Source organism: Plasmodium vivax, chromosome 14, assembly GCF_000002415.2.
Source record: "Plasmodium vivax chromosome 14, whole genome shotgun sequence".
Lineage (NCBI taxonomy): Eukaryota > Apicomplexa > Aconoidasida > Haemosporida > Plasmodiidae > Plasmodium > Plasmodium vivax.
In genome coordinates, this window is record NC_009919.1 from 2,002,164 (window position 1) to 2,029,516 (window position 27,353).

At 52.3% G+C, this 27,353-nt stretch overlaps 5 protein-coding genes across 5 annotated transcripts, besides 7 other annotated features; 3 read left to right on the forward strand and 2 right to left on the reverse strand.

The window, feature by feature from the left end:
- Positions 1-547: 547 nt before the first annotated feature.
- On the forward strand, positions 548-3,903 carry PVX_124050 (hypothetical protein, conserved; the record flags this gene model as incomplete). Its single annotated transcript, XM_001617322.1, has 2 exons — positions 548-562; positions 760-3,903. The coding sequence occupies 2 exons, from the start codon at positions 548-550 to the stop codon at positions 3,901-3,903; spliced, it is 3,159 nt and encodes a 1,052-aa protein (XP_001617372.1).
- Positions 1,422-1,466: a microsatellite.
- Positions 3,904-4,615: 712 nt separating the features above from the next.
- Positions 4,616-6,290, forward strand: PVX_124055 (hypothetical protein, conserved; the record flags this gene model as incomplete). The annotated part of the gene is made up of 3 exons (XM_001617323.1): positions 4,616-4,644; positions 4,878-4,968; positions 5,181-6,290. The coding sequence occupies 3 exons, from the start codon at positions 4,616-4,618 to the stop codon at positions 6,288-6,290; spliced, it is 1,230 nt and encodes a 409-aa protein (XP_001617373.1).
- A 671-nt stretch (positions 6,291-6,961) lies between these two features.
- Positions 6,962-10,262, reverse strand: PVX_124060 (merozoite surface protein-9 precursor; the record flags this gene model as incomplete). Its single annotated transcript, XM_001617324.1, has 1 exon — positions 6,962-10,262. The coding sequence occupies one exon, from the start codon at positions 10,260-10,262 to the stop codon at positions 7,512-7,514; it is 2,751 nt and encodes a 916-aa protein (XP_001617374.1). The 3' UTR covers positions 6,962-7,511.
- Positions 8,125-8,156: a microsatellite.
- Positions 10,263-12,680: 2,418 nt separating the features above from the next.
- Positions 12,681-12,701: a microsatellite.
- Positions 12,702-12,841: 140 nt separating this feature from the next.
- Positions 12,842-12,862: a microsatellite.
- Positions 12,863-13,335: 473 nt separating this feature from the next.
- Positions 13,336-13,495: a microsatellite.
- Positions 13,496-14,572: 1,077 nt separating this feature from the next.
- PVX_124065 (hypothetical protein, conserved) lies at positions 14,573-17,621 on the forward strand (the record flags this gene model as incomplete). Its single annotated transcript, XM_001617325.1, has 2 exons — positions 14,573-17,132; positions 17,404-17,621. 2 exons carry the CDS (start codon positions 14,573-14,575, stop codon positions 17,619-17,621), a joined length of 2,778 nt encoding a protein of 925 aa, XP_001617375.1.
- A 312-nt stretch (positions 17,622-17,933) lies between these two features.
- Positions 17,934-26,855, reverse strand: PVX_124070 (WD domain, G-beta repeat domain containing protein; the record flags this gene model as incomplete). Its single annotated transcript, XM_001617326.1, has 1 exon — positions 17,934-26,855. The coding sequence occupies one exon, from the start codon at positions 26,853-26,855 to the stop codon at positions 17,934-17,936; it is 8,922 nt and encodes a 2,973-aa protein (XP_001617376.1).
- Positions 23,226-23,298: a microsatellite.
- Positions 26,652-26,672: a microsatellite.
- Positions 26,856-27,353: the final 498 nt, after the last annotated feature.

The window sequence follows — 27,353 nt, forward strand, 5'->3', positions numbered from 1 at the left end:
ACAGGACGGGCAACCTTCGTGTAGACGCTCCTGAAAATCCGTTTGAGGGAGGCTCGGTGGAAATGTACACATGGGAGTAGAGCGAGGGGCAGCACAACAGATCGACCGCTCCCCGCAAGGGTAGAATCTAGCAGAGCGGTCCACCATCAGACGAGTTAGCAACCCACAAACGCATGTACATGATCGCGTTGGTATTTTTACGTGCAATTATTTTATTTATTTTGTGAAGCGGTGCGACTGTTAGTTTTCATTTGTGTTAATCAGGGGAGCAATTTCCTTTAGTAGAAGCATCACATAGGAAGTAAAAAAAAAAAGAAAAAAAAAAAAGTGCGAAGGCAAAGTGCACACACGTGGTAACCCTAACTGCAGAGAACGACATGCAGGCTTCGCCCACGTTGGAAGAAGATGAGCCGGAATCCCCCCAACGCAGGCCCCTTCCCACGCAGAGCAACGCACCGGAGTGACCACCCCAGCTGTGTAACCCCGTGCATGCATTTTGTTCCCTTCTCCCCGTTCGGCCGTCCCTCCCTCAGTACGCGCGCAGCACATGGATGAGTTCGAAGTAGGTCACCCCGGGGAGCAGCCCGCGCGTTAGCGGTGGGGTGTAGCCGAGTGTGCGTGTAGCTTCGTGCGTATGTAACTTCTTGCTTGTGTAGCTTCTTGCCTGTGTAGCTTCTTGCCTGTGTAGCTTCTTGCCTGTGTAGCTTCTTGCCTATGTAACTGCTTGCCTATGTAACTGCTTGTGCCTCCCCCCCGCAGACCCCGCGAGGATTTTCGAGCTTGCCAATAGGACAGGAAATGCTCATAGAGAAGCTACTGAACGAAGAGAGGTACTACCGACACGACAAGGGAAAGGAAAAAAAAAAAAAAGGAGAAAACGTTAAGGAGCAACTGCGTTACTACCTGAATGAGAAATATGAGCTATTCATTGGGTACCAAAATTTTATGAATAAGTTGTTTAAGAAGAAGAAGGTGTTGAGGGTGAGTCATGGGAGAGATGCCAGGAGGAAGAGGAAGGAGGGGCAGCCCCGTCAGGGGGGTGCTCGCCGTAGTGGAGCAGCGCCAAGTAATGGGAACGCCACTAAAGTGAAGTGTCGAGAGGCGTCCGATTTGAGCGGACCGGGTAGCGATAGGCGAAGTGGTGATGGGCGAAGTGGTAACAGGCGAAGCGGCGCACATGCCAAAGATGAGGACGAGGACATCCCCCTGAGGAGCGACCAAAGGGGGAAGAACGCCCGCACCCAGGGGAAGAAGAACGCGTCGGAGTGGAGACACAAGGGAGGTGATTCCAAATCGTCTAAGAGCGTCTCCCCCCCGAAGAGATGCTCCTGCGACTGCCACGGGTGTGTCGATCGGGGTGGTCGCCTTACCGACGAACGGAGTAGCGGCGTAGGCGACGCATCGGACGAGCGGTGTGGTCACGTAGAAGACACAGCGGATGACCGCTTAACCGACGAACCGGGGCACCCGTCTCCTTCCCCCCCCCAGTGCTCAGACGCCAGCGACATCTCCAACCTCTCCCCAGACGGACTCTGCTTCGAAAAACAATTTAAATATATATATGACCTGTACAGGCAGAATGAAAAAAACGTTTATTTGTTTTACAACCCTCCGATGTGTAAGTGCGCCAATAAGACTCTCAAGGAGAAGTACTATCGGAGCCTGTGCCGGAAGTACCCTTGCCTGTTCAACTGCACGTTCGAAGGTGAGGAGGGGGGGGAACCCAGCAGAGGGGAGGCATCTCATAGGGGGGAAGCACCCCAAAAGGGAGAAACACCGCACAAGGGGGAACCATCTCATAAGGGAGAAACACCGCTCACAGGAGGAGCCCCCCCCGCGGGGGAACAACCGAGTGATGCCAAGAGGCTGACGTACGCCGAGGTGGCGTCGGACGCGGTGGAAATGAAGCTCTACGCGAAGGCCTTCTTCGAGTTGTGCCTCCTGCAGGGGGGGAGGGGAGCCAAGGAGGTTAAGGAGGCGAAGAAGGAAGCGGTTGACGGGGAGAGAAAGACATCGAATGGCGAGATGAAGGACGCGGGTGAAGCGGCGAAAAAAACCTCGAATGAGGGGGCGAAGGACGCGGGTGACTTCCCCCTCGGCGAAGAAGAAATGCTTAAAAGGTTCTTCAATAAGTGCGTGCGTAGAGTGATGAGGAGGAACTCCCCGACGTGCGAAAACAGCTCCTGCTGTGGGCTTCTCTACGTGCCGTACAGTTACATAGTGGTGCTGCTAAACAGGAAGGTGCAGAACTTGAGTTACCTCTGCAGCCACTTAAAGCTCCCCGGCAGCACCGACATGTATTATAATAATAAGAAGAACGTCGTGACCATTTGCACCAAAAGCTCCGTGCACGAGTTCTTCTGCTACTACTCTTTGAGAGAAAACAGCTTCATAAAGAATTTAATTATTTATGACGTTTTCGTGGACGGGTTTGTTCCCTTCTTCAAGCCGCTGCTCAACCTGAAGGTGAAGAAGAATTTGGAGAAGCTGATGAGCTACGTGAGCTACAACAAGGGGTGCAACTTGTCCGTCGTGTTTTTCTGGGCCTGCGGGGGGGGCGCCACCAACAGAAGCATTGACAGCACCGCTGACAGAAGCGCTGACAGCACCGATAGCACCGCTAACAGCACCGCCAACAGCACCGCTAACAGCGGCGGGGAGAGTGAAGCGGCGGAGGGGGCGCGCAGCCGAGCAAGCCACATGCCGCACCTGCGCGTGTGCAAAATCGTAAACATTAATCACCCAAATGAATACAAGGGGTGGAGGAGCAGACACCCGAAGAAGGACAGCACAGAGGAGACGTCCAGCAGAGAGAGGAAAAGCAAAATTAATGAAGATCAGCAGTACTTCGCCCACCTCTGCAACGGAAGTGAGGTCATTAATAATATGAACATTAATATGGTCGTAGAGAAAATTGCTAACATTGCCAGTCGGAAGGAGAGTAGCCTCTGTGAGGAGGGCTGCATTTTTAATAAGCGCAACAGGATGCATGGGAAAGGAAAAGGAAAAAGGAAAAGAATTCAAATTTATTTATGTGAATCGATCAACTCCTTCGCGTTCGACCGGAGACCGCTTTACATCAAACGGAGGGAGGTTACTCTCTCTTCCTTCGTTCACTTTCAGAATGTTATTAACGCGTATTTGGCTTCTAGTGGGCCCAGCCTGGAGGCCCTATTTGGGCGCCGCATGCAGGAGGACGTGTTCGGCATGGGCCTGCGCAGGAGGGGCTTCCTCTCCAGTTGCAGAGTAGAAGCGGGGGGAGAAGTGGAAGACGGTGAAGCAAACAGCGTAGGGGGTGCCAACCAAGTGGGAGCCGCTAACGCAGACCACCTGTTCAACGAAACGCTCTTCTTCTTCAACGACAATTCAGATTTATACACCTACGAGGAGTACAAACGGGGGAAGCTGCAGAGTGTGGGCAGAGGAGGCGACCATGAGGGCAAACCCCCCGCGGAGCAGCTGCAACCCGCAGCTGGGAGGAGCTGGATGGCCAGAAGTGTGCCACATGCTCAGGGGGAGAAGCTGTGGGACTCCCTCTGCACGCAGTACGCACAGAACCTTTTCAACATTTACGTTTGCTCCTTCCTGACGAGGGAGAGCAGCTGCAAGGGGCTCGCGCCGCCCGTCGCCCCCCAAAAAAAAAAGAAAAAAGGAAACGCATCAGGAGAGCGGCGTGAAGGAAATGCAGCAGGTGACCAACGTGATGGACGCAGAATGCCCTACCGGGAGCGAATCAGCCTCATCAAAAAATGCTACTTCCTCCTGTTCGGCTTCTACAAAGACAAGTTCCGCGTCTCCCTGAAGGAGGAAGAAGAGGACGTCCTGCACAGGAGTAACTGGGCCAGCGAGGATTCGCTCATCTCGCGCGGCCGGAGGGCTAGCGAAGTGGCCACACTCAGGTGAAGTGGCGAAGCGAAGAAGAGGAGGTTATCCTGAGGGGGGAGAGGGTACCACACTCAGGTGATGAAAGACCGCTCTTCCGGGGAATCGCCACACCTTTGTTTGTGCCCCCTTCGGAGGTACTTGCCTCCTCCCACCCGAGCAGATAACGTGGCCGCGCTCGTTACGGCGCTGAAGAGGGGCATACCCCTGTGCGGGCTCAGGCGGGTAGTTTGCCCCTCTGACGTTTAGCTAGTATGTACAGGTGTGCCCATGTGTACCGTCGCTTAGGCGGACACTACTTCTGCGTACGGTTTTTCTTTTCTTTTTTTTTCTTTTTTTTCTTTTTTTTCTTTGCTTTTTTTTTTTTCCTCTGAAAGACCTATTACGCCTCTCCACCCATTTGGAGCGAAGCTTATCGGGAGGAAAAGCAAAAAAGGAGAATGCCACTTCCCCGATCGGCGGTGCAGATTAAACCGAGCAGCGGTGCGGATTGGTCGGCTCACGAGACCACCCATGTAGGGGCTCTTTTTTTCGTCGCTCGTCGCGCCGCTTTTTTTTGGCGCCCCGCAAAGGGGAAAGCACACCTCATCAGGGTCACCGCAAAATGGTAAAAAAAGGAAAAAAAAAAAAAAAAACACCTTTAAAGTGAATTACCTCCCACTTACGCAAGCAAACCGTCAACGTTTACTCGACAAACCGCCTCAACATCGCCGCGTGAACAATGTGAGAAAGGATGTTTCCCTCTGTTCAGCTGAAGAGAAGGTAAAGGGGGAGGAGAAACGGATCGATCCCCCTTTTTTTTTGTGGGGGGAGCACACAACTTCCCCATGGGCAGTTGACTTTCACGCGAAGGGACTTAGGCTGGGGGGTTTTCCCCCCCAAAAAAAAAAGGGGGATCGCAGCTATGAATTGGTGTAGCGATCACAACGTAGAAGCTTCGCACCACGTAGAAGCTTCGCACCGTGGAACATCGTTTTCCCTCCCCACTGACGCAGCACCCTCTTGAGGCTCTCCAAGATTCTCTCCCTGTCCGCCGTCACGTCCAGGGGCAAGGCGCAGGAGTTAATCAAAAACGGAAAGGTGAAGGTTACCACGGAGTTACTTTTTTTCGCGCCCCATTTTGTGAAGCGGTGCAGTGTGTAGTGTGCCTCGCTGGGGAGAGGACGCCCACTCAAGGGGCATATCATACAGATTAGAGGCAAACCCGTAGAGAGCTCTTCCAAACAGTTTTTTTTTTTTCTTTTCTTGCTCCTCTTCCAAACCGCTTTCCTTTTCTTTCCTTTCTTTGCACCCCCCAGGTGAACAACCAAGTGGTGCGCCAAAACGTCGCCGTGGACATCAACTCGGCCATCGAGTTGGAGGGGAAGCCAATCCTCGTGGACGTGACGACCAAACTGTGGGGCATCTACAAACCCAAGCATGTGTTTTGCAGCTCGGAGAGGAATTACGAGTATGAGGAGAAGAGGGAGGCTCTCAAGGGTCGCCCCCACGGGTTGGTAACGACTCGGGGGTTACCACAGAAGGGGAGCTACTCCAGTACGCAGTTGCCACCTGGAGAGACGCGAAAGGAATTCCTTTTGGAGGGAAGGAAGCAAATAGGTGGGGGGGGAACAAGCGATATTTACGAAGGTCACTCTCTAAAAGTGGCTGAAAGAGGAAGGCACCCAAATTGGAGGAGAGACATTATGGGGAACCCCCCCGAAGTGGGAAAGAAACGGGACGAATTGGAGAGACCCCCGAGGAGTGAACCACAAAAGGTAAATACAAACCTCTTCGATTTTATTAGAAAAAAGAACAAGGCGTTTGAAACGAAAAATAATTTCTCCAATGACATCCCAGAGCACCTCATCGTAGTGAACAGCCTAAGTGCGTCGAGCGAAGGACTGGTGCTACTAACAAATGATGGGGACTTCGCAAGGAATTTAAAAGATGCACATAACAACATCATCACGACGTATATCATAAAAGTGAAAGAGGAACTAACAAATGAAAAGATAAAGTTAATTGAAAGAGGATGCCACGTTGGCGATCTACACATTCGACCACTCACTGTTCATGTAATCAAACCGAATTGTGCCTCCCCCAAATGGATCAAATTTACCTACGTAGAAAAATCGCACACACATTTGGACCTTCTCTTTTCTAAATACAATTTAACCATTAGGAAGTGCAAACGTTTTTCCTTTGGTCCGTATAAAGCATCGGATCTTTCGGCTGACTTCCTCACGCCCCTAAAAATACATAGCACCCTCTCTGCCATGGTCCCTAAGTACCCCCCCAAGTTGATTCTCGCGCAACCCACTGGGAATGTCCTAACGGATGAGCATGACAGGTTCGTCTTGGTTAAGGACTATCTGAGGAACTCGGCCATTCGGGGGGAAGGCGCACAAACCACAGGGGTACAGTAGGGGGGTGCAAAATCAACCTGATGTGGTAGTGGCGTACAGAGAAAACCGGGTGCCCTTCCAATAAATGGACTCCCCATTCTTCATGCAGCGGTTAAACGCACACAGAGAGACAACGCGTTGATGTGAAGAATTCCACCCACGAATTTATGCAGATTGAACGCTGGAACTACATTGTCCTCCTCATGCTGGGTGGTTACTTTTTGTTTGGGGGAGGTCTTTTTTTTTTCTTTTTTATTGCTCAAGGGGATACTCCTTTTGCCTCATTTTTTTGGCCCACCTTTTGGCCCATTTTTTTCGTGTTTTCCGTGCCAAGTGCGAAATCTTAAAAATTAAAAAAATAAATATATATATATATATATATATATATATATATATATATATATATATATATATATACAAAGCGTAAAACTAAAAAAAATTAAACACACAAAACGTACGGGTGGGACGGAGCGGACAACTTCAGTCGGGGCGCGGAAATGAAAGCCTAGTCGAGTGGGCGGACGCAGGCTGCGCGGCGACGAACGGGTGGAAGCGGTAGGAGCACAGGTGAACAAACGCCCAAATGCACACTCGCGTGGAACCCATTCTGTCTAAAGGCACAGACACAGCGCTGGAAAAAATGGGCACATCACAGCCCCATTTGAAGCAATTTTTTTTTTTTTTTTTTTTTTTTTAATCATCTGATATGTGCTCACGTTTCTGTGTAGTAATGACGTACCCAACAAATGCGGAACGAAAAAAAAAAAAAACACACACGGCAAAGGAAGGCAAACTCTTCTATCACTCTGGATGGCACTTGAAGGAGCTCCTTAGGTATGCCACTGGGAAGTAAAGCCAAAGTGGCGATGCAAGAGGGGAGTCAAAGTGATGTGTGTGTGACGCTCAAGTTGGCTTTCCAGACGGTTCAGTTCTTCTGCTACCCCTTTGCTAAGTGTTACTCCCTCCACGAAGAGGATTAGAAAAAAAAAAAAAAAAGGGGGAGTGGGGATGATCCTTCTTCATATGCTTAGGAAATCCCCCCATTTTCTGTCTAGCCCCACCCTCGAGGGAGCAAACATCACAAAGTGGGAACGGGGCGGATGGAAAGGCGGAGAAACAGTTTCCCCCACAACGTCAATGTTCATTGGAAATATTGCGGCACATGGGCAGCGTCCCTTGCGTCCCTTGCGCTTCCTCTGCTCCCTCTGCTTCCTCTGCTTTTCGGCTCAACTTCTCCCTTTTCTATGCTGTGACATCCGTGGGGGCGTCGACGGTATTCGCGGTTTCGTCTGCCGTGTTGGGGGCTACGTCGGCGTTTTCTGGGGCGGCTTCGACAGCTTCAGTGACAGCCTCGGTATTCTCTGGGACTGCCTCGACAGCTTCAGTGACAGCCTCAGCACTTTCTGGGACCGCCTCAACACTTTCTGGGACCGCTTCGACCACATTTACCGTGGCCACTTCGGCATTGTCTGCGACTTGTTCAGCGACATGCGCAGCTTCCTCGACGGTGTTCTCTGGGACGGGCTCGGCATTCTCATGGACGGGCTCGGCATTCTCTGGGGCTGCCTCGGCATTCTCATGGACGGGCTCGGCATTCTCTGGGGCTGCCTCGGCATTCTCATGGACGGGATCGGCATTCTCTGGGGCTGCCTCGGCATTTTCTGGGACCGCCTCTACGACTTCAGTGGCTACTTCGGCGTTCTCTGGGACCACCTCGACGACTTCAGTTGCTACTTCTGTATGCTCTGGGACCGCTTCCACAACTTCAGGGACTGTCTCGGTATTCTCTGGGGCCGTTTCCACAACCTCTTCAGTGGTTACCTCGGTATGCTCTGGGGCTGCTTCGGCGTCCTCTGGGACTGCCTCAACGACTTCTTCAGTGGCTACTTCGGTGTTCTCTGGGACCACCTCGACGACTTCTTCAGTTTCAGTGACTGCTTCGACGTTCTCTGGGACTGCTTCGGCATTTTCTGGGGTCGCTTCCACAACTTCTTCGGTGGCCACCTCAGCATTTTCTGGGGCCGCCTCGACGACTTCTTCAGTTTCAGTGACTGCTTCGACGTTCTCTGGGACCCCCTCGAAGACGTTTTCCGGGGCGTCCTCCACCTGCACAGCTTCGTCGACCGCGTCGGCAACCTCCTCAACTGCGTGGGCCACCTCCTCCACGACGTAGGCAGCCTCGTCCACGACCTTCTGCACGATTTCCTCCATCTGGGCGACCTCTGCAGCGACTTCCTCCACGACTGCCTCCATGTTGGCCATGTCTTGCGCCATTTCTTCCACCACCTCGTGCGTCATTTCTACCACCGCTTCGTGAGCCACCTGCTCGGCTGCGTTGTGGGTGATCTTCTCCACGGCTTCGTGCGCGATCTGCTCGACCATCTCTTCGGTGAGTTCATCCACGACTTCCTCAGCCACCTGCTCGGTCGCTTCGTCCTCATCGGATGCGTCGTCTGTCACGCCGTCTACCGCTTCTTCCGTAACATCGTCCACCGTTTCGTCCACCGTTTCGTCCACCGTTTCGTCCACCGTTTCGTCTACCGTTTCGTCTACCGCTTCTTCCGCCTCATCGTCCATACCGTGCACCTGCGCCACCGCGCCCGTGTGGGGGTTGTAGTAGATCTCCTTCTCGTAAAAGTCAATTTCGTCAATCATGCTGTCTATGCTGGCCATGAGGCTGACGTCCTCCGCGGGCACCGAACCCCTGAGCATCTGGGAGCTCAGCTCAGCAGTTTCAGGGGTGGCCGCATTAGGATCTGCCTGTGTGTCCTCCTTCTCCGTCTTGCCCTTTTTGCCTCCGAACTTCTTCGGGAACATCTTCTTCTTCACGATGGTCAGCAGATTTCGTAACTTGTTGAAAAGGATCTTCATTCCTAATTCTAGGACTCCCTTTTTGAGTTCACTAAGGTAATGCTCCTCTGACACCACAGTTGGAGCAGGCTCTCCAAATTCCTTTGCCTTTTTGGTTCTATAGTTTATGTAGGTTTTATATAAAACTCGTAGCAAGATATCCTTCAGCTTACTCAAGACGATTCCTTTAAGACTGATGAGTAGAAATTCATAGGAAGACAACTCCGTTTTGAAGTGGTCCAATTTTTCGATGGTCGTTCCATCTGTGTTGCCAGTGCTATGCTTATTCGTTATCATTCCTTCAATGTCTACAATTTTCTCTCCAATTTCTTTTCCCTTTTCTATGAGGCTAACTAGCTCTCCACCGATTCCTCCTCCTTCTTGAATTAGGGTGGTTTTCACAACGTCCATAAATCCTTCACCATCTTTAAACAAATCCTTTATACCGTTCTTCACAAATTCGTCTACCCCTAACCCCCCTAATTCGTAATTGTGCTCTTCATCATTTTCTGTGACGTTTCCTAATTGGATGAGTTCGTTGCCATCTTTATTTGTTGATCCTTTTAAGTGAAACGTTTCGGACAGCACGTGGTTTACCCCATCTTCATGCTTACTTAGCTGCTCAGTTATCACGTCTTGGCTCTTCTGTATGTACTCCACGCTCTTCTTTAGAGATTTCATTTTTTTATTTAATTTGTGAACCACTGGGTTGTTTCCTCCATTGATTAACAAAATGGCTTTGTTATCCTTAATAGTGTCAATCATATCCTTTAACATGTCAATTTCTTGCTTGTGTAACTCTAAGAAGTTTATAATTTTCTTCAACTCATTTGTGTTCGGTCCATACACATGCTCGTTTTTTCCCACCTTCAAGTCATTCATTAAATCTTTCAACGTGCTGATGTACTCTCCATCCTTCAGCAACTTTTTGCAATCCTTCATTATCTGCTTGCATTTTTCATTTTGTGCCCCTTTTTTCTGAGTCAAACAGTACTGGCATTTTATCACTTTAAACAGCTTTTCGTAATTGTTCACCAGGTTGGCGTCGAACAGCTTGGAAAAGCTCTTCTTGTCGTCAGACTTTGCTACGTGCCCCTTCACCAGGAACACCACGAAGGAGAAAATGATGATGTTCACTCGCATGCTGCTATGTGTGTGTGGAGGGCGGCTCGCCTGAAGAGGGGGGCGAAAAAATGTGTTTTCTTTTACCACTATTTGATTTTAAAAAAAAACTGCAAGTGTGTGAAGTTGGCCAATTTAACCCATTGACAACGCGGTGATACGCGTCACCACCGCATGCGTGAAAATACGAACGCAGACAGATCGATAAATTAACAAAGTTGCTTAAAAAAAACAGAGGAGCAACTATAGCGACGGTAATTTAAAAATGCTACACAACTAGCTGTCACGGAATACACCTACACATGCTGACTTGTTCATATATTTTTTTTTTTTCTCTATTTTTTTTCCCTTTTTTGGCTTTTTTTTTTTTTTTTTTTTTTTTCGATCATTTTAGCTAGCTGTTGCGTAGAAAAATTCGGAGGGGCGAGGCGAAAAGTGCGCTCGCCTAAAAGGTGCATGCAGGGGAATACGCGCATACGCGCAGCGTGCAGTTACACACAGGGAGAAATACGTTCGTATTTTATTTCTGGGGCGGTGTATTTGTGTGGGAAAAATTACCTTTGGTGAGTACAAGCGGGGGATGAAACTGTGAGCGCGCTACCGTTTCTGCGGTGAGTGAAAAAAATAGAACAAAGTGGTGGTAACAACGGAAGGGATGATAAGCGCTGCGAAAAACGCGGCGATAAGCGCGGTGACAAGTGTGATGATAAGCGCCTTGGCGAACGCGATGCTAACCGGACAAGGTAAACGCTGCGCGAAGTTCAAGCGATGCCCGAGGGGAAGCTTTGCGTTAAGGTGGAAAAAAGTGTATTAGTGGAGGGTTGACTTTGTCGCGATGACAGGTGTGCGAAAAAAGTGTGTTTCGCGAAGATAAAAGTTGGAAGAAGATATGCGAGGAAAAAAAATAATAATTTGGGAAAATTAAAAATTGCGCACATGGAAAATGCAAAAATGGAAATGCAAAAGTGGAAACGCAAAAGTGAAAGTGCAAACGTGAAAAATCGCAAAATGACGAATTGCCAAACGGCCAACGTGTGTTACGCTACCAGCCGTATTCTCGCGCTCGCAACTCTTTTGAGTTATTTCTACCCCGTGAACGTTTGCCCATCGTTCTACTGAGGACGGCTGAACAGAAAAAGGCGAAGAACCGGAAAAGAAGAAAAAACTCGGGAACCCCAATCGCAGTGCATTCACTCTCCTCCGTCCATCATCATCATCATCATTATCATCAACATTATTATTATTATTTTTTTTTTTTCACAAAAAAGGTGATCAGAAATTTTGTGTAAATCCCGAGAACAAACGATCCATGGATAATAGAACAGGAAAATATTGCTATAGTGCACCTAGAATGTTATTTTCCCTCCGTGTGTCGTTCATTTTTTTTTTTTTGGACAAGCGAGTATCGCCCAGGTGTTGCATGCGTGGTACGTGTGGCGAGACGCAAGGGAGAGCTCTCCGCGCGTGCTGTCTGCATGTGTAAGCAGGAGTCAACTGCGCAGGTCTACTCTCCCGCGCAGTGTACAATATGGTGAGCTAATTTTCGGCCTGGTCCGGGAAGACGGAGCTTTGCAGCGCACCGCAGTGGGAGGGCGCACGGGAGAACGAAGCAAAGGAAGCGAAACAAAGAAAGCGGGGGCGAAACGAAGCAAAGGAAGCGAAACATTTCCTTTACGAACGTGCAACCAAGTGTGCGCCGTTCCCCGGAGCGAACTGTTAGTAGCGCCCCCCCCCGTTTGACCACTCGGAGGCGTGCAATGGGTGTGCGTAATGTGTACACAATGTGAAGGTATGCATATGCATTTCTGTGTGCGCGCGTGTGTATGCGAATAAGCACAAGCGCGGCGTTCTCTCCACCCCATGGCACAAAGCTTAATTACAAATGGTGAGAAGTGGGGAAAGAACTCCAGCTATTGGTGCACTTCCGAAATGTTCACTGTTCAGAATTGAGCTAGCTATTTTTTTTTTGTATTTTTTTTTTGTGTATTTTTTTTTTTTTTTCCAGCTAGCCAAATTAGCATTCCTCTGTGTGCACAAATTTGGTCTTCCCCCTTTGGTCCTTTCGAAGAATTTTCCTCGTAGGACGTGCTCATCAAGCGATCGCTCGATGCATGGCGCATGCATACGGCCTTTCGACGATGAGTTGGAAAATTTGGCATACCTTTTTACAACGCGAGAAAAGGTTCTCCTGTATTCCTCATCAACTGTGCGGTTATGAAAAAGGGAGAAATGTGTAACGAGGAAGTGTAATTATGTGTGTATCGCTTGGATGGTCATTAAAATGGGGCAACACGCGGTATGCCCTTTTTTTTTTCCCCCATTTTGTTGCCAACTTGAAAGGGCCGAATGTAAAACCCGTCTTACGAGAATTCCTCCGCTTTTTTAAAATTCGGTGCGGCATTTTCATAACTACAAAGATACAGAGTACGCCTGAGTGTGAAAAAAAAAAAAAAAAAAAATGCTTAGCCTGCAAGAGGGCATAACTTAGCCAATCACACGAGTATACCGCGTGGTAGTTTCGCCTACCCCATGCAGTTGGTCAGATGATGGGATTATTACGTTTTATGGGGATGGCATAAATGGATGAGGTGAGCTGGGGATGCATTTTCCCCGCACAGCAAGGTGGCCAGATCCGCTAAGTGTGTGTATGTTCATGTGAATTTGCGAATTGCGCAACAATAATTTGTTCTTCGTTTTGTTGCGCCCTAACGTTCGAGCGATCGATCGTTCGAGGAATGTGCGCGATGGGCTTATCTCTCTTTAGGACGACAAAGGGGAGGCTTCCCAGTTGACCGTCGTTGCAAGTATGTGCGTGGGGTAGTCACTCACATGGTGGAGAGACGGCTTTCTTCCACTTCGGTTGCCTTGGATATCTTTCGCGTCCTTATCGCGGTTGCTATTTTATTTTTTTGTTTTTTAATAACCCCACGATTTAAAGCATGGGTGGCTACATCAGCATGCACACTTTTTGCGTGTACCCTTTTCCCTTTACGTTTGTTAAACCCATTGCGCAGTTCAGCAGCACAGGGGGGGAAGTGTCCCGGGTGCGACCTCCCCCACAGGTTGTTCATACCGGTAAGAGGAAGCCAATGGAGTTATGCTTCCCCCAAATGAGTGCCAACGATTGCAAAAGTTCCAAATGGCAAAAAAAAAAAAAAAAAAAAAAAAATCAGCGCTAGTGGGAGAGTCGTACATATGGTCCCCTCCCCCAACGAAGGATTAACCAAACTGTTCGCAAAAAAAAAACACCTCCTGTTTTTTTCCCCTCAACTGGGTTAATTTTCTTTTTGCTATGTTTACATACGTCCTGTGTGAATGCAATTTTAAGAGTTTTTTTTTTTTACTACTCCTTTTGTGTTTTTCCTACACAGTGACTTCTTACTTATGTGCACTTTTGGGGAAAACCCCCCTTGGCGTTTTCCTCCCTATTTTCCATTTTGAGAAGATCCCCTTTCGGCACATGCCGCTGTACACGGACGGGATCGGCGGAACGGATCGAGTCAGATGAGAGGGAACACGCGGGTAGGTGTCCATCCGTGAGTGTCGTTTGACTTACCCTGCGTTGTGGAAGTGTGTACGGGTAACATGTTAGGGGTGGGAGTTACCGGACGCAGGAAAGTCTCACCGGTGGGAAGAAGCCCCCAAAGAGGGAAGCGCCACCTTCGGGGGGGGGCGCGCAAAATGGGGAACGAGGGCCAAAGGGGTTCGCCTCCGAGTAGGGTCACTCATAACGCAGAGTGCTCTCACGTGGCACCCCTGGTGGCTCCACTTGGCGAAACGCCTGTCTGCAAAACGGCCTAAGCGATGCGACGAGCGGGAGACGCCAGCGCTAGCGAGAGAACATGTCCAAGTTGCGCGCGCAGTTGCTACTGCTGTTTGCGTTTTTACATGGGGGGGGAAGGCTGGGCCTGTCGGTGGGCACGCGCCACCGGGAGGCTCGCCTTGCTAGTCGCCCAAGCGAAGGGGGCAGCGGCGCGCGCGGGAAAGTGGCGAGGCGGCGAATAGGGGCGTTAGGGGCAACCTGGCAAACCAATCCAACGGGGGCAACATATAGAGGAGGCACATCCCAGCGGGGGAGAAGGAGAAAAAACAGAGAAAGGGAAAATCTCTTCATCGGGAGCAGTGGCTCCCCGCCCGCAGCATGGCGCAGAGAGGGTCCTGGGGGAAGAGGGGAGGGATCAAAAAGAAAAACACTCCCATTTGAAGGGGAAGAGAACGAAAGAAAAGCATTCCTCTTCCGCGAGGGAAAGAACAAAAAGAGAGCATTCCTCTTTCACGAGGGAGAGAACGAAAGGAGAGCGTCCCTCTTCGACGAGGGGGAGAACGAACGGATGGACGCAGCGGACCCAGAACTGCATGAAAGTTTGAGCGGGTGCCTGGAAAACGAACTGAGGGACAACTACCTAGATTCGATGATTGAGTGTGGTGGAGACGACTACCACTCGGATGACGTCCACTACGATCCGGATGACTTAACTGAAGAGACGAAGAGAAAAAAGTACCACACGTACGGAAGGAGGTACTCAGATAAGGACTTCCAAGCAGACAACGTGCATAAGTACTACCAGCATTTGCCCCTATATTACGGTGGGGAAAAAGAGGGGCCAATAAAAAGGTTCAAAAGGGTTTACAGAGCGAATAAGATAGAAAACTTGGAGAGGAACATTAGGGAAGAAGATTTGTATTACCCCTCCGTCCCTGTGCAGTGGAAGGTATACGTTTGTCTCTTCTTAGATAAGCAGTATAATTACGAAACAGAAAGGGAGCAACATATTTATGAACGGTTTAATAAAAATGTACGGCACAGATATGCCTTGGAATTCCTCTCCTGGGTGAAGCTCTCCACAAGAATTTACCAAAACACTTCAAAAGTTTTGATGGTTTTTAATTTGAAGAGAAAGGAAAACATCTTTGGCAACCTCCTCTTCTTCACCTCCGTCAATCTACACTACGCAGACATGTTTATGAAGTCTAATCCGTATGTGAAGCTGGGGCTTTGCGAGGAGCTGTATTTATATGCCTACGAGCACAACAGTGACCACTTCTTGCTGGGGACCTTCCCCAATTTGTTCCTACAGAAGAATTATCTCTTTCTTAAATTTTTTAATATAAAGAAGTTGCAGGATGTTAATGCGCTGTATGAAAAGCACATGCGTTTTTTCGTTCGTTCCAATATGGTTTTTAAGTTGGGCGTGCTGAAACGGGCCGCCAAAGATACCTTGAAGGACCTGTTTTTGACCCCCAGGCAGTACCTGCCCATCACGGAGGCGCAGACGAGGAGCGTGCTGGCCAAGTTCGACCGGGAGATGGGTGCCTTCGAGCGCTGCTCCGCGGTGGAGGTGCGCGCGGACGGCAAGGCGGGAGCCACGCACGGCGCGGGTAGCGGTGGTAGCGGTGGTAGCGCGGGTAGCGCGCGTAGCGGCGATAATGGAGGTGACGCCGCTGACACGTCCAGCAACGATGCCGCCGCAAACGCTTCTAACAGCGCCAACCGGGGGCGCTTCTCACACGAGTGCGTCGGCGAGCTGACCATCGCCAACTGCAGGGACGAGGAGGAGGCGCGCGAGTTCCTGGAGAAGGACCCCTACACGAGGTGCTGCCTGTACGAGAGCATCTTCTTCTGCGAGGTGCGCGAAGTGGCCCCCCACGTCAAGTACGCGCAGGGCTACATGCCCAAGGCCAAGTCCTGCCTGGACTACCGCTACCAGCTGGACGCCAACCTGAACCCCAACTACTGCCTGGAGGAGAAGCCAGAGTACATGGGGAACAGGAGCCTCGCCCAGAGGGAGTTCGAAAACCACGAGCGGGTGGACCTCGACCTGCTGGACGCCTTCATCAAGTTGAAGTACGCCAACCGGGAGGTGCAACTGGCGGCGGAGCAGGCGGAGCAGGCGGAGCCGGCGGCGGGAGGGGAAGTGGCGAACGATGGAGCGGCGAACGAGGGAGAGGCGAACGATGGAGCGGCGAACGATGGAGCGGCGAACGAGGGAGAGGCGAACGATGGAGCGGCGAACGAGGGAGAGGCGAACGAGGGAGAGGCGAACGATGGAGCGGCTAATGATGAAACGACGAACGAGGGAGAGGCGAACGGAGGGCCCACCCCTTCCAGCGCCCCGCTCCAAAAGGGGGTAGCCAAACGGTACAAAATAAAAATCGTGGACTACGACAATGACTACATGGAGTACCTCTGCAACGTGCAACAGAACAAAATTGTGCAGGTAAAAAAGGGAGAGAGGGGAGAGGCCCCCCCGGACGAGACGACCCCCTGCCTGTCGAGAGACATGTACGATGCCCTGGTGAAAGACATGAGGGACCCAAGCATTTACCGCAAGAAGGACATCATCCTCGTGGATAATACTCTGGAATTTTTTGATCATCTCTTTTTTAAAGACTACTTGTCTCAATTTGTTTACATTTCTCTCCCCCCGGGGGAATTCATCGAAGAACCATATGCCATAAAAGATGAAAAGAATTATGAGTTTACCATTTTTAACAATTCGCTAGCTAGCCAAGAGGACTTCCTAAAGAGACAGAACTACCAGCCGAGGTTCCTAAAGGGCATTTGGCTGAAGAAGGACCAGTCCAAAATTTTATTCTACGATAAGCAGAACAACGCTCTCATGTTTGGCACAGGGATTGACAAGACCTTCTCTTGGAATAGGAAGGTGGACCGTCGCGTTATGAAGAGGGCACTAATAAACATGGAGATCGCTTTGGAAAAGATTCGCCAAGGGAGCTGCGTACTGAATGATGATGTTACTGTGAACCAGGAGACTGAGCGCACGATAAAGGAGTACACGGATGAGTACACCTCGTTCGAGCGGCGGTTCACTTCCCCGCACAACCAACTGGTCTCATCGGAGGGCTACCCGGATTTGAAGCCCCCCCCAGGTGGGTCCACCGGGAGTGGAGAAGCCACTTCGTCACGTCCACCTCGCCGCGTTGTCACTTCGCCGCGTTGTCACTTCGCCGCGTTGTCACATCACCGCGTTGCCATTTCGCCGCTTAACCGCTTAACCGCTTCACCGCTTCACCGCTTAACCGCTTAACCGCTTCACCGCTTCACCGCTTCACCGCTTCACCGCTTAACCGCTTCACCGCTTCACCGCTTAACCGCTTCACCGCTTAACCGCTTCACCGCTTAACCGCTTCACCACCGCAGGGCTGGAGTACCTCAACCCGCACATCTGGGAGAAAACCCCCGAGGAGCACAAGCAGCTGCTGCTGGACACGGAGCGCGTGCAGAAGATCCACTCGAAATTTCTGAAGAAGCTGGAGCTGTACAAGGCGTCGATTGACGACGACCCCTTCGCGCAGGAGGTCCCCGCGGAGAGCGACATCCTGGCCAACTCCGACAAGGTGCAGGTGCAGTACCTGTGAGGGGCGCGCGCGGAGTGCGGCGTCAGCATTTGTCCACTAGTGGGAAGTTCGCATTTGTCCATTTGCCTTTTCTTACCCCCTGCACGATGGGAATACACAAAGGGAACACACAATGGGAATACACAAAGGGAGGGTTTCCCCATCACATTTCACCGTCATTCTGTTTTCCTTTTTTTTGTGTGCGTTTGGGGGTGCGCGGCGAAAAAAAAGAAAAAAAAAAAAAATCCCCCAAAAAAAGTAAAAAACGCAAAAGCAAAAATGCTCATACAACACAATGCACGCTCACAACGCATGTACACACGCGCGCCCACCTCAGGAAGACGCCACGTAGCGAAAGTTGCGCTGGAAGATCCGCTGGATGTGGCAGATGCAGTTCTGCGCCTCCCCGAGGAAGGCCAGGAAGGGCTGGAAGCGGGGGTTCCCCTGGCCGCCGTCCTTCCTACTCCTCACCCTGTTGTAGATGGGCAGCAAAAAATGCTCATAAATAAAAAAAACCAAAAACAGAAAATGGACGTTCATGCAGAGCAAGGCATCGGTGTCCACCCAGTACGGCTCGTCTATCCTTTCTAAGGAAATGTGTAAGTCGGAGAGGAAGGCTTGCGAGTGGTTCAAAGCTGTGTGGATGAAATACTGGAAGCCCTGCTGGATCCTCTGGACGTCAAGATACTCCAACAGCAGGTTCAGATAAACGTGCAAATATTTTAGGAAGGTCCTTCTGTTCATCAGTAAAATGCTGTAGCGCATTTGCATCTCCAGGAACTTCACCGTCTTGAGGTACACGTTGGGGTTCTTCCCCACGGCGCTGCTCGCGCGGCGCCGCCGCCGCTTGCGAGTGGGCACCCCGCTGAACGCTTCGCAGGAGGCACCGCTGGACAGTTCGCCGTCGGTACCACTGAAATCCTCGCTGACGGCTTCACTGCCTGCCCCGCTGCCTACCCCGCTGGAGCCGCTCCAGGGCGGGGGGTGTCCCGTCGTGGGGCTGCTGCCAGTGTGGGGACGGCCATTCGGCTCATCCAACTGGGCGGCCTCCAACTGGGCGACCTCCAACTTGGTAACCTCCAAATGGGGGCCCTTTGACTCCCCCCCCGGACTGACGTCTTTCAAAAGGTTCATCCCACTGTGCCCCGGACTGACGTCTTTCAAAAGGCAATTTTTTCCCTTCGAAATGGAGTGCCTCTTTTGCGTTTCGCTTATGTGTGGGAATTGCCCCGCTGCTGTCTTGGCGGTGAAGCCACTCGCATCTGCGTGGTGCTCCTGGGGGACCTCCCCTCCGGCGTCTTCTCTTCCTCCCTGCGGGTGTTCCCCGTCGGTCTGCTTCACCTTCTCGGTTTGCTTCGCCTTCCCGGTTTGCTTCTTCTTCGCCTTCTCCATCCTCTTCATCTTCTTCCTCCTCTTCACCGTCTTCTTCCCTGTCCTCCCCCCCTTCGCATCCTCAAAGAGGTCGTCCCCCCTGAGCAGCTGCTTCAAGTCAAAATCGTAGACGCTAAAAAAGTTGCTGAACGTGTACAGGTTTTTTAGCCCCTCCTTTTGTATTGCGTGCAGGTTGTCGCACGTGCTGATGTGCGGGGTTCCCCCTGCGCGGAGGTTGGCGGCGCTTCTGCTGAGGAGGCCGCCACCATCGGCGATGCCAACATCTGCGCCGCCAACATCTGCGCCGCCAACATCTGCGCCGCCAACGTCTGCGCCGCCAACCTCCACGCAGCCCTCCTCCATACCGCCCGCCTCCTCAACCTGCACATCACAGTAGAGCGACTGGTTGTAGAAGACGTTGTCCAGGCGCGACACGAGGGTCACCCCGTCGTCATGGTACAGCTGCTCGGTGAGCGAGAGGGGGGTCCCGCCGTTCGCCGAGTGCACACCTGAGTGGTTCGCGGAGTGGCTCCCCGAGTGGTTCGCAGCCGACCCCCCCCGCGCGAGCAAGTTCCTCCGAACCAGGAAAACCATCCCATTCTTCAAAAACACAGTCACGCACAAGTAGCTGTAGAGGAAGCTCCTCCGCCTGTAAAGGCAATCGTACAGCAGATCACTTCCGTGTATGTTGGTGCCAAACTCGTCGTCCACGTGCGTTTTCCTCTTCGCGGGGTGCAGCCAGTTCCTCCCCGGGTGGTCATCCGCTGAGCGTTCTTCTCCTCCTCCTCCTGAGCGCACTTTGGTTAAGAGGTTCACTGGGCAACGCGTCAGCAGGTCCGATCCGTTCGAGGGGAAGAGGGAGGAGGGCATGGCCACTTCGCCCCCCAAGTGGGCGCCGCTGCTTCCCAAGGTGGCGCCGACCCGGTTGAAGCGGTCGACGCGGTTGATACCGTTGATACCTTCGCTATCTTCACTACTTGCGCTACCCGCACGGCGCTCGCAACGAGCCTCACCTGAGAGCCGCCCGATGGGCACCCCCCCCTGAACTTTTCTCCCATCCATATTTCCCAAAATGCCAAACGGGGAGGTGTCCCTCCCCCAGGGGGCTTTCTCCCTCTTTATCCCCCCACCGCTAGCAGAGAAGTCCATCCACTTAGGGTTCACCTTCTGGGGGTCCTCCCCTTCGTAGTAGGCCTCACTGGGGTAGTCGTAAAAGGTCATATGTTTTATTAACTTTTGAATTTCCTTTTCCTTTTTCCTTTCATCGTTCCCCTCTTTGGTCATTCCCCCCTTGGGGATGGCCCCGCAACTGGGCTTCGTCTTCGTCTTCGTCTTTTTGAGGAGCCCGCTTAGGCCACTTCCCCGTTTGAAGTCTCCCCCTTTGGTGTTACCCCGTTTGAAGTCTCCCCCTTTGGTGTTACCCCCTTTGAAGTCCCCACCTCTAACGCTACCCACATCGCCCTTTCCCTGTTGGGCTAGCACATGCCTGGCAAAGCTCCTGAGACGTTTCTTCCTCTTCTTCACCCCCCCCTGGGTAGCACCACCCATGGTTAGTCTCTCAATGAGGTTCATCCGCATACTGTGCACCTCGACCCCCAGTGCGGATGTCTCAAAACGGTAGAGAAACGAAACGGAAGAATAATTGCGTAGCTGAAAGAGGTAGTAACTCTTCGAGCCGTCGTGAAGATAAAAGAACGTGTAGGTGTCAACCCCCATGCGAAAGCTTCTTATAACGTAGATGTCGCAAACGTCTGTGGTGAGTGGGAGGATGAAATTGCAAACGACTAGCCTACTCTCTATGTGGAACACGTTCAGCAGGTACAGCCCATTGTGGGATGTTACTACGAAGAGGTAATCTCCAAAGATGAGCTGCCTGAGCAGTTTGCCAGCCACTTCATCTTCCCACAGGAGGTAAAACGGTTTCCTCCTCCTCCCTACATGGGCACTATAACCTACAGAGTTGGCTAGGTCATCCCCCAGCATGCAACAGATGACGCAATTCTCCCTTCTACTATCAAAAAAAATTACCCTATTTTTGTACTTCTCTACATGCACATGATCTGTGTGGTTTCTCTCGCTCCTTTGTGTAAAGTCGGGTCGTTCCTCTCCAGTGAAGTTGCTTCCGTTGATGGCATCATCACTGTGGGTGGTGCTCCCTCCGTGTTCGTCGCTGCTAGACAATTCGTGTTCCTCTCTCCCGGATGCGGCGTACACATCCTTCCAGCTCCTCTCCCCGTGGGGGAAACTCCTGCTGGGGGGGTTACCCCGTCGGACGATTTTCTTAACTCCCTCAGCGGGGCCCCTCTTACCACCGCTGTTGGTTACCCTATCTGTTGTGTACCTCCTCAGTGTGTTAACGTTTAGACCGTTTCTATGGACATCCTCCTCGTAGGGGTTTTCCTTCTTCACCGCGTAGGGGATCGTCTCCTCTTCCTCCTCTGCGCCTTCCCTCTCGGGCCAGCCGTAGTGCTCCTCCGTCTGGGGCGAGTCCTCCGCGAGCCGCTTCACTTCCCTCTCGGTGTAGTCGTGCGTGCCGTCCGCTTCGTCGTACAGGTGCGGTTGCCCGGGGAGCGGTTGTCTAGGAAGTGACTGCACCGGCATGCGTAGCGCCTCGCGCGTGATTCGCCCATGCTGCGTTACCCGTCGAGCCCCCACTCCGTTGCCTTCTTCCCCCTCAGAATCTCCCACAACCGACTCCTCTCCCTCTTCATCGTCTCCTTCCTCCCCCATCGCCCCTCGCACCCATGCGTCCTCCTCCTCCTCCTCTCCAGCGTGGCCAAACCCCACCACGTCTGTCTTCATTTGCGCGCTGTACATCCTCTGATTTGATATCCCATTGGAATAAAAAATTGATGTCTCGACTTTTCCTTTTTTGCTTGGACGTTCTCTTTTGCTAAGTTCATTCGAATTGTGGGGACTCGTCCGTTCGAAGCTTCGCTTATGCATCGCTTTTCGTTCCTGGTTGGTGCGGTGGTGGGTGTCAAGGGGGTAGTTCCCAGGAGGGTCTCCCCAGCGATCGCTTCCAAAGCGGCCATCTCCCAAGCGGCCATCCGCGTAGTCACCATTACGCAGAACGAAGCGGGCATCCCCGTGGTCACCGTTAGGCACACCGCTTCGCCCCTCCATCCGCTCATCTTCACATTCGCCGCTATACACCCCTCCAACGTAGGCGTCACTACATTCCTCTTGACCTTCGTATATGTGACTGTTTCCCCCGCGGGGTGCCCCCTCGCCATCCTCCAGCCACGAATTTCTTACTACCCCTCCTTTCTTAATACGCTCACCTGGCTGTGCAAACTGCCCCCCTTGCAGCTTCACCCCATGTTTTTCAGTCGCGCTCGTCTGGTCCTGATTGGGGTAATCCTCTTGATTCTCACTCGTGTAGTTCCCCTTAACCTCATTCGATCTAGACAGCTCTCCAACGTTCACTTCATTGGAGGAACAAAACTCGCTGCTCTTGCTTTTACCTTTCTGTGCTTCCTTCCTTTTTATGGTGTATGAATCAATTATTTCTTTGCTTCCTCTTGGAGCCCCTTTGGGTGCGAGCTGCGCTTCCTCCGGGTAGCAGAGCTCCGCGTGCGGGTTGAAGTTCTCCCACTCCTTGTCCGAGTCGTTTCCGCTTTTGCGTTTCTTGGGCCTCTTCTTTTTTTTCGCGATGGGGTTTTCGCTCTGGTTTCCGCTTGGGTTTCCGCTTGGGTTTCCGCTTGGATCTTCGATGGGGTCGTTACTTGGTTTTTTGCTTGGGCACTTCTTCGCCTCCTTTTTGGCTTCCCTTTTGGCTTCCTTTTTGGCTTCCTTTTTGGCCTCTTTCTTGGCCTCTTTCTTGGCCTCCTTCTTCGCCTCTTTTTTGGCCTCCCTTTTTGCCTCTTTCTTTGCCTCCTTGGCCTCCTTAGCCTCCCTCGCTTCACTGCACATTTCCTTCGGGGCATCCCCTTTCATATCCTCCCCCTTCCCGTCGTCCTGGACGTCCCCCTTGTCCTCCACTGGGCCGCCTGCATTTTCGATCGCCTTGCCTTCACCTCCATTTTCGCTTTTGTTTTTTTCTCCCTTTTTGGCTTTCTTCTTTGCCTCCTTGGCTTCCTTCTTGGCTTCTTTTTTGGCCTCCTTCTTTGCCTCTTTCTTTGCCTCTTTCTTTGCTTCCTTTTTTGCCTCCTTCTTCGCCTCCTTCTTCGACTTCCCCGCTACCTCCTCCGCCATTCCCCCCGGCGGGTCCCCATTCATCGGCTCCGCTGGCTGCACAATCGCGTCTGCCGGAGGCCCTTCTGGAGACTCCCCTTCGGGTTGCTCCGCTGGGCGTTCCGCTGGACGTTCTGCCTGTCGCTCCGCCAACCACTCCGACGCCACTGTCGTTGCTGCATTGATCCCCTCAGCTGTCCCCACAGCTATATCGTCGCCCGTACCGTTGGTCGCTCCCCCCCCTGGTGTGGTCGCTTCTACGAACGTTCCAACCGCCTTCCCCGCCGCATTTACCACTCCCGCTGCTCCACCCTTTTTGGGTCTCTTCTTCCCCTCGCCGCCCTTGGTGCCCTCCTTCCGCTCCTTCTTGACGCTCTTCTTCGCCTCCCTCTTGCCTCCTCCACAGCTCTCCTTCTTCACTTTGTTTTTCTTCTTCCCGTCTTCACTTCCCTTCAAATCTGAGAGGCGCCCACTCCCTCCTGCCTCCTTCTGCCCCAGATGTCTGGAGCTCCCCTCCTGCTTATTCACGCAGCTGTTCTTCTCCCCAGGGTCCTCCATCCCAGAGAGTCTGCAGATGTCGTCTCGCAGAAGAGGTATGGTCGTAGCTGCGTAACTCTCCTTATTATAGTTGTTCCTAATCAAATCTAAAATCTTTAAATCAATGTGTTTGCTCGTTTCTTCCATAGACTCATCGGCAAGGAGAGAGTTCATGGGGGATCCCCTGCTGCTGTCATCGTTGGGGAAGTACGCGTGGGGGGTACGCCGATCCCTGCTGCTGTTGCCGCTGCCGTTTCCGCTGCCGTTGCTGTTGTCCTGGCCGAACCCGTTGCCGAACCCGTTGCTGCCCCCGAGGTTGTGCTTCTCCGCGTGGCCCTCATTCAGATACCCCACATTGAGGATGGTCAAATTTTCCCTGCTCGTGAGGTAGTGGCCGATGTCAATGTCGCCTTGGGTGAGCTTGCTGCCTTTCTTCTCCCTAGAGCTTTTACTCTTTGTCTTTTTTTCCTTTGTATTCTTCATTTTAGTTTTTGTTTTGCTTTTGCTTTTGCCCTTGCCTTTGGTCTGCCTGGTGCTTTTCTTCTCCTCCTTCGGTGCCTCCGCTGCGGCCGCGGGGGGGACACTGCGGCTGTTGCTCCCCCTGCTGTGCACGCTTCGGCTGTTGCTACCGCGGGGGGGGTTGCTCTCCATGCGGGGGTGGCTTCCAGTGGGGGGGTCACTATCCCTACGATTGTCACCATCCCTGTGGGAGTGGTTGCCAGTGGGGGTGTCCTCCTCCTTACCTTCGTCCTCCTCCTCGTCGCTCTCCTCCTCCTTGGCGTCATTCCCCCCGTCATTCCTATCATTCCCGTCATCGCCTCCGTCGCCGCTACCCGCAGCACAGCTCTGGTGGCTATTATTGCTCTGGTGGCTATTATTACTCTGGTTGCCCTGGTTGCCCTGGTTGCCCTGGTTGCCCTGGTTGCCCTGGCCACTCTGACCGCTCCCACCGCTCCCGCCGCTCCCGCCGCTCCCGCCGCTTCCAGCACTTCCACCGCCCTGGCTACCAACCTCCTGGGGTGGCTCCGCGGCCGCGGTGAGCGACTCCCACAGGGGCTGCAGTCTCCTCAGCACGAACTCGACGCACTTGAGCGTTACGCAGAGGAAGGACCTCACGAAGGCGGCAAAGTTGAAGGTGAAATTGGCGGCGTGGCTAGCGGCTTGGCTAGCGGAGCCGTTGCGGCACTTGCGCCGTTCGAAAAGGGCCCCCCCCCAAGAAGGACCCCCTTTCGAGCTACCCCCAAAGCAGCGGTCGAGATCCACCCCATCGGTGCGAACTTCGCACTGCAGAATGTGAATCACCTCATGCGACTTTGCATTTTCCACGATATTCCCATGCTCATCGTAGAGGTACTTTATTTTGGGGGTTATTCTGTTCCTGGGTTTCTTTTCCCCTTTTTCTTTGCCGGGCTTTACCTTGGCAGTGCTCTGCTGAGCGGTGTGTGCTGCCTGGTCCCTACTGCCCTTGAGCGCAATTTCGTTCATTTGGTTCATTTGGCTAGCTTCCCTAATTTGGTTGGCTTCCCTAATCTGGTTAGCTTCCCTAATTTGGTTAACTTCCAGCTGGACGTGGCTGTAAAAGGGCCTGAGGCTCAGCGCCTGGACGTTTACCTGCACGATGTAGACCGAGCCGTTGGAGGCGCCAATGACGAGCTGGTCGGAGGCGCTGGACCAGCTGGCGTCGACTGCGCACGTCTGCTCCTCCAGCAGGCTCTGAATGATTAGGAAGCACTTGGCGTACTTGTTAACTTTTTTTTTTCTTTTCTGGCTCTCTTTGGGGAGTAGCGCGTGGGGGGCGGCGGCCCGCTGCTGTTGTGGAAGTAACTGCCGCTTACGATCACGCTCCACTTGGGAGGGGTGCCTGGCAGGGGCCGCGCGGGGGTCGCCCCGGGGAGGGAGCGCCCTGCCCGCGCACTTCACCCTCTTGAGGAAGATCTTCCACAGGGAGATGACCCCATTGTCGCTACACTGGCAGTAGAGGCTATACAGCTTCCTCCCCTTTCGGTCAATGAAAACCTTCTGGCCAATCTTGGCCACCCGGATGCAGCTCCCGTGTCCGTCTAGGAAGAGCCGCTTCCTGCAGATCTGCTCGCCGCCACCCCCGCCAATCTGCCCACCGCTAACCTGCCCTCCGCCGCCAACCTTCAGGAGGACGCCGCAATTCCGGCCGTTGTTCGGAATGTGCGTGATGCTGGCGTACTTGCCGAAGGTGTCAAAGTAAATGTGCCTGATGGTGGGGGTGTCTAAATTTTTGTGCCTCTTGTTCATTTTTTCTTCATAAAGGCATTCGAAATGCTCCCTGGTGATGGCCTGCGCCTGGGGGAAGTCCCCCTGGGTGGCGCTTGAGCACTCGTATTGGTTAGGAGCGGAATCGTTTTCTTCTTTTTCGAAGCTCCTTTTGCCCTGCCCGGCGCTGGAAAATACGTGGCCGCTCTGCCCGGCGCTGGAAAATAAGTGGCCGCTCTGCCCGGCACTCGAAAATAAGTGGCCGCTTTGCCCCGCGTAAATGCTCCTCCTCCACAGGCACACTATATTGTCGCTGCTCTGCGCGATGATGGAGTTATTGGTCGGGTGGAAGGACACCCCCTTGATGTTCTCCCTAGTCCCTTTAACAAACAGCTTGTGAGATATGTAGGACTTCTTCAAATTGAAAATATAAACCACCCCCTTGGACACTCCACACACGACATGTTCATTATCCCTCGACCATGCTAGATCAAAAATTTCCCCATTTTCCAAAATTTTTATATACTTGGTAATTTTCCACTCTTCTTTATTGTTGCTGTATGGTGAAGTGGAGATGCTCCCAAGTGTAGATTTCACCGCTGCTTCTTTTCCTATAGATTTACCTTCCTCCCCTGGTACTTTCCCATTTTTATTTTGGTCCAATTCGTAGCATACCAATGTGCCTCCACTGTCACAGCTAGCCAAGTACTGCCCGTTGAAGCTCCACCTGATGGTGTTAATATACACCAGGTTGTGATCATTGCTGATGAAGAGCAGCTCTATGTGAATCTTCCTCCTCGAATCTGCTTCGTACACCGGGATGCGATATATTTTTATTTGGTGCAAACTGGAGATGGCTAGTCGGTTCGCTCCTCCGCACGGCTGGAAGTCCAGGCTCGTGATCTTCTCGTTTTCCGAGTTCAGGTTCAGCTTCTCCGTGTACATCGTGGGGTAAAGCGGTGGAGTGGTGGAGCGGTGGCTCAACTGGGGAGCGGCGCAATTGTGAGGGCAGGGACTCGCATTCCCCACGTGCGCAGTTACACCCGCGTGTCGTCCTTTTCACTCGGCCGCTCAGTCACTCAGCCTGGAACAGGAAACAAAAAAAACGTGCGGGTAAAATGCAATCACAAGGCAATCACAAGGCAATCGCAAGGCAATCGCAAGGCAATCGCAAGGCAATCGCAAGGCAATCGCAAGGCAATCGCAAGGCAATCGCAAGGCAATCGCAAAGGCAAATGTAATGGCCAAGGAAAACACAAAGCACGGGCGAACTCGTTCACGTGACCGCGCGAGTTTTCACTTCACATCGGCTGGCACAAAAACTGGCGCGCATTCCCGAGCGACGCGTTTGCTTATGTTTCCTCGTGGCATTTCCGCGCATGTTTCGTGGCGACGTTTCCGCGTTTGTTTTCCCGTTCGTTCACGCCAGTTTTTTCCCCCGCT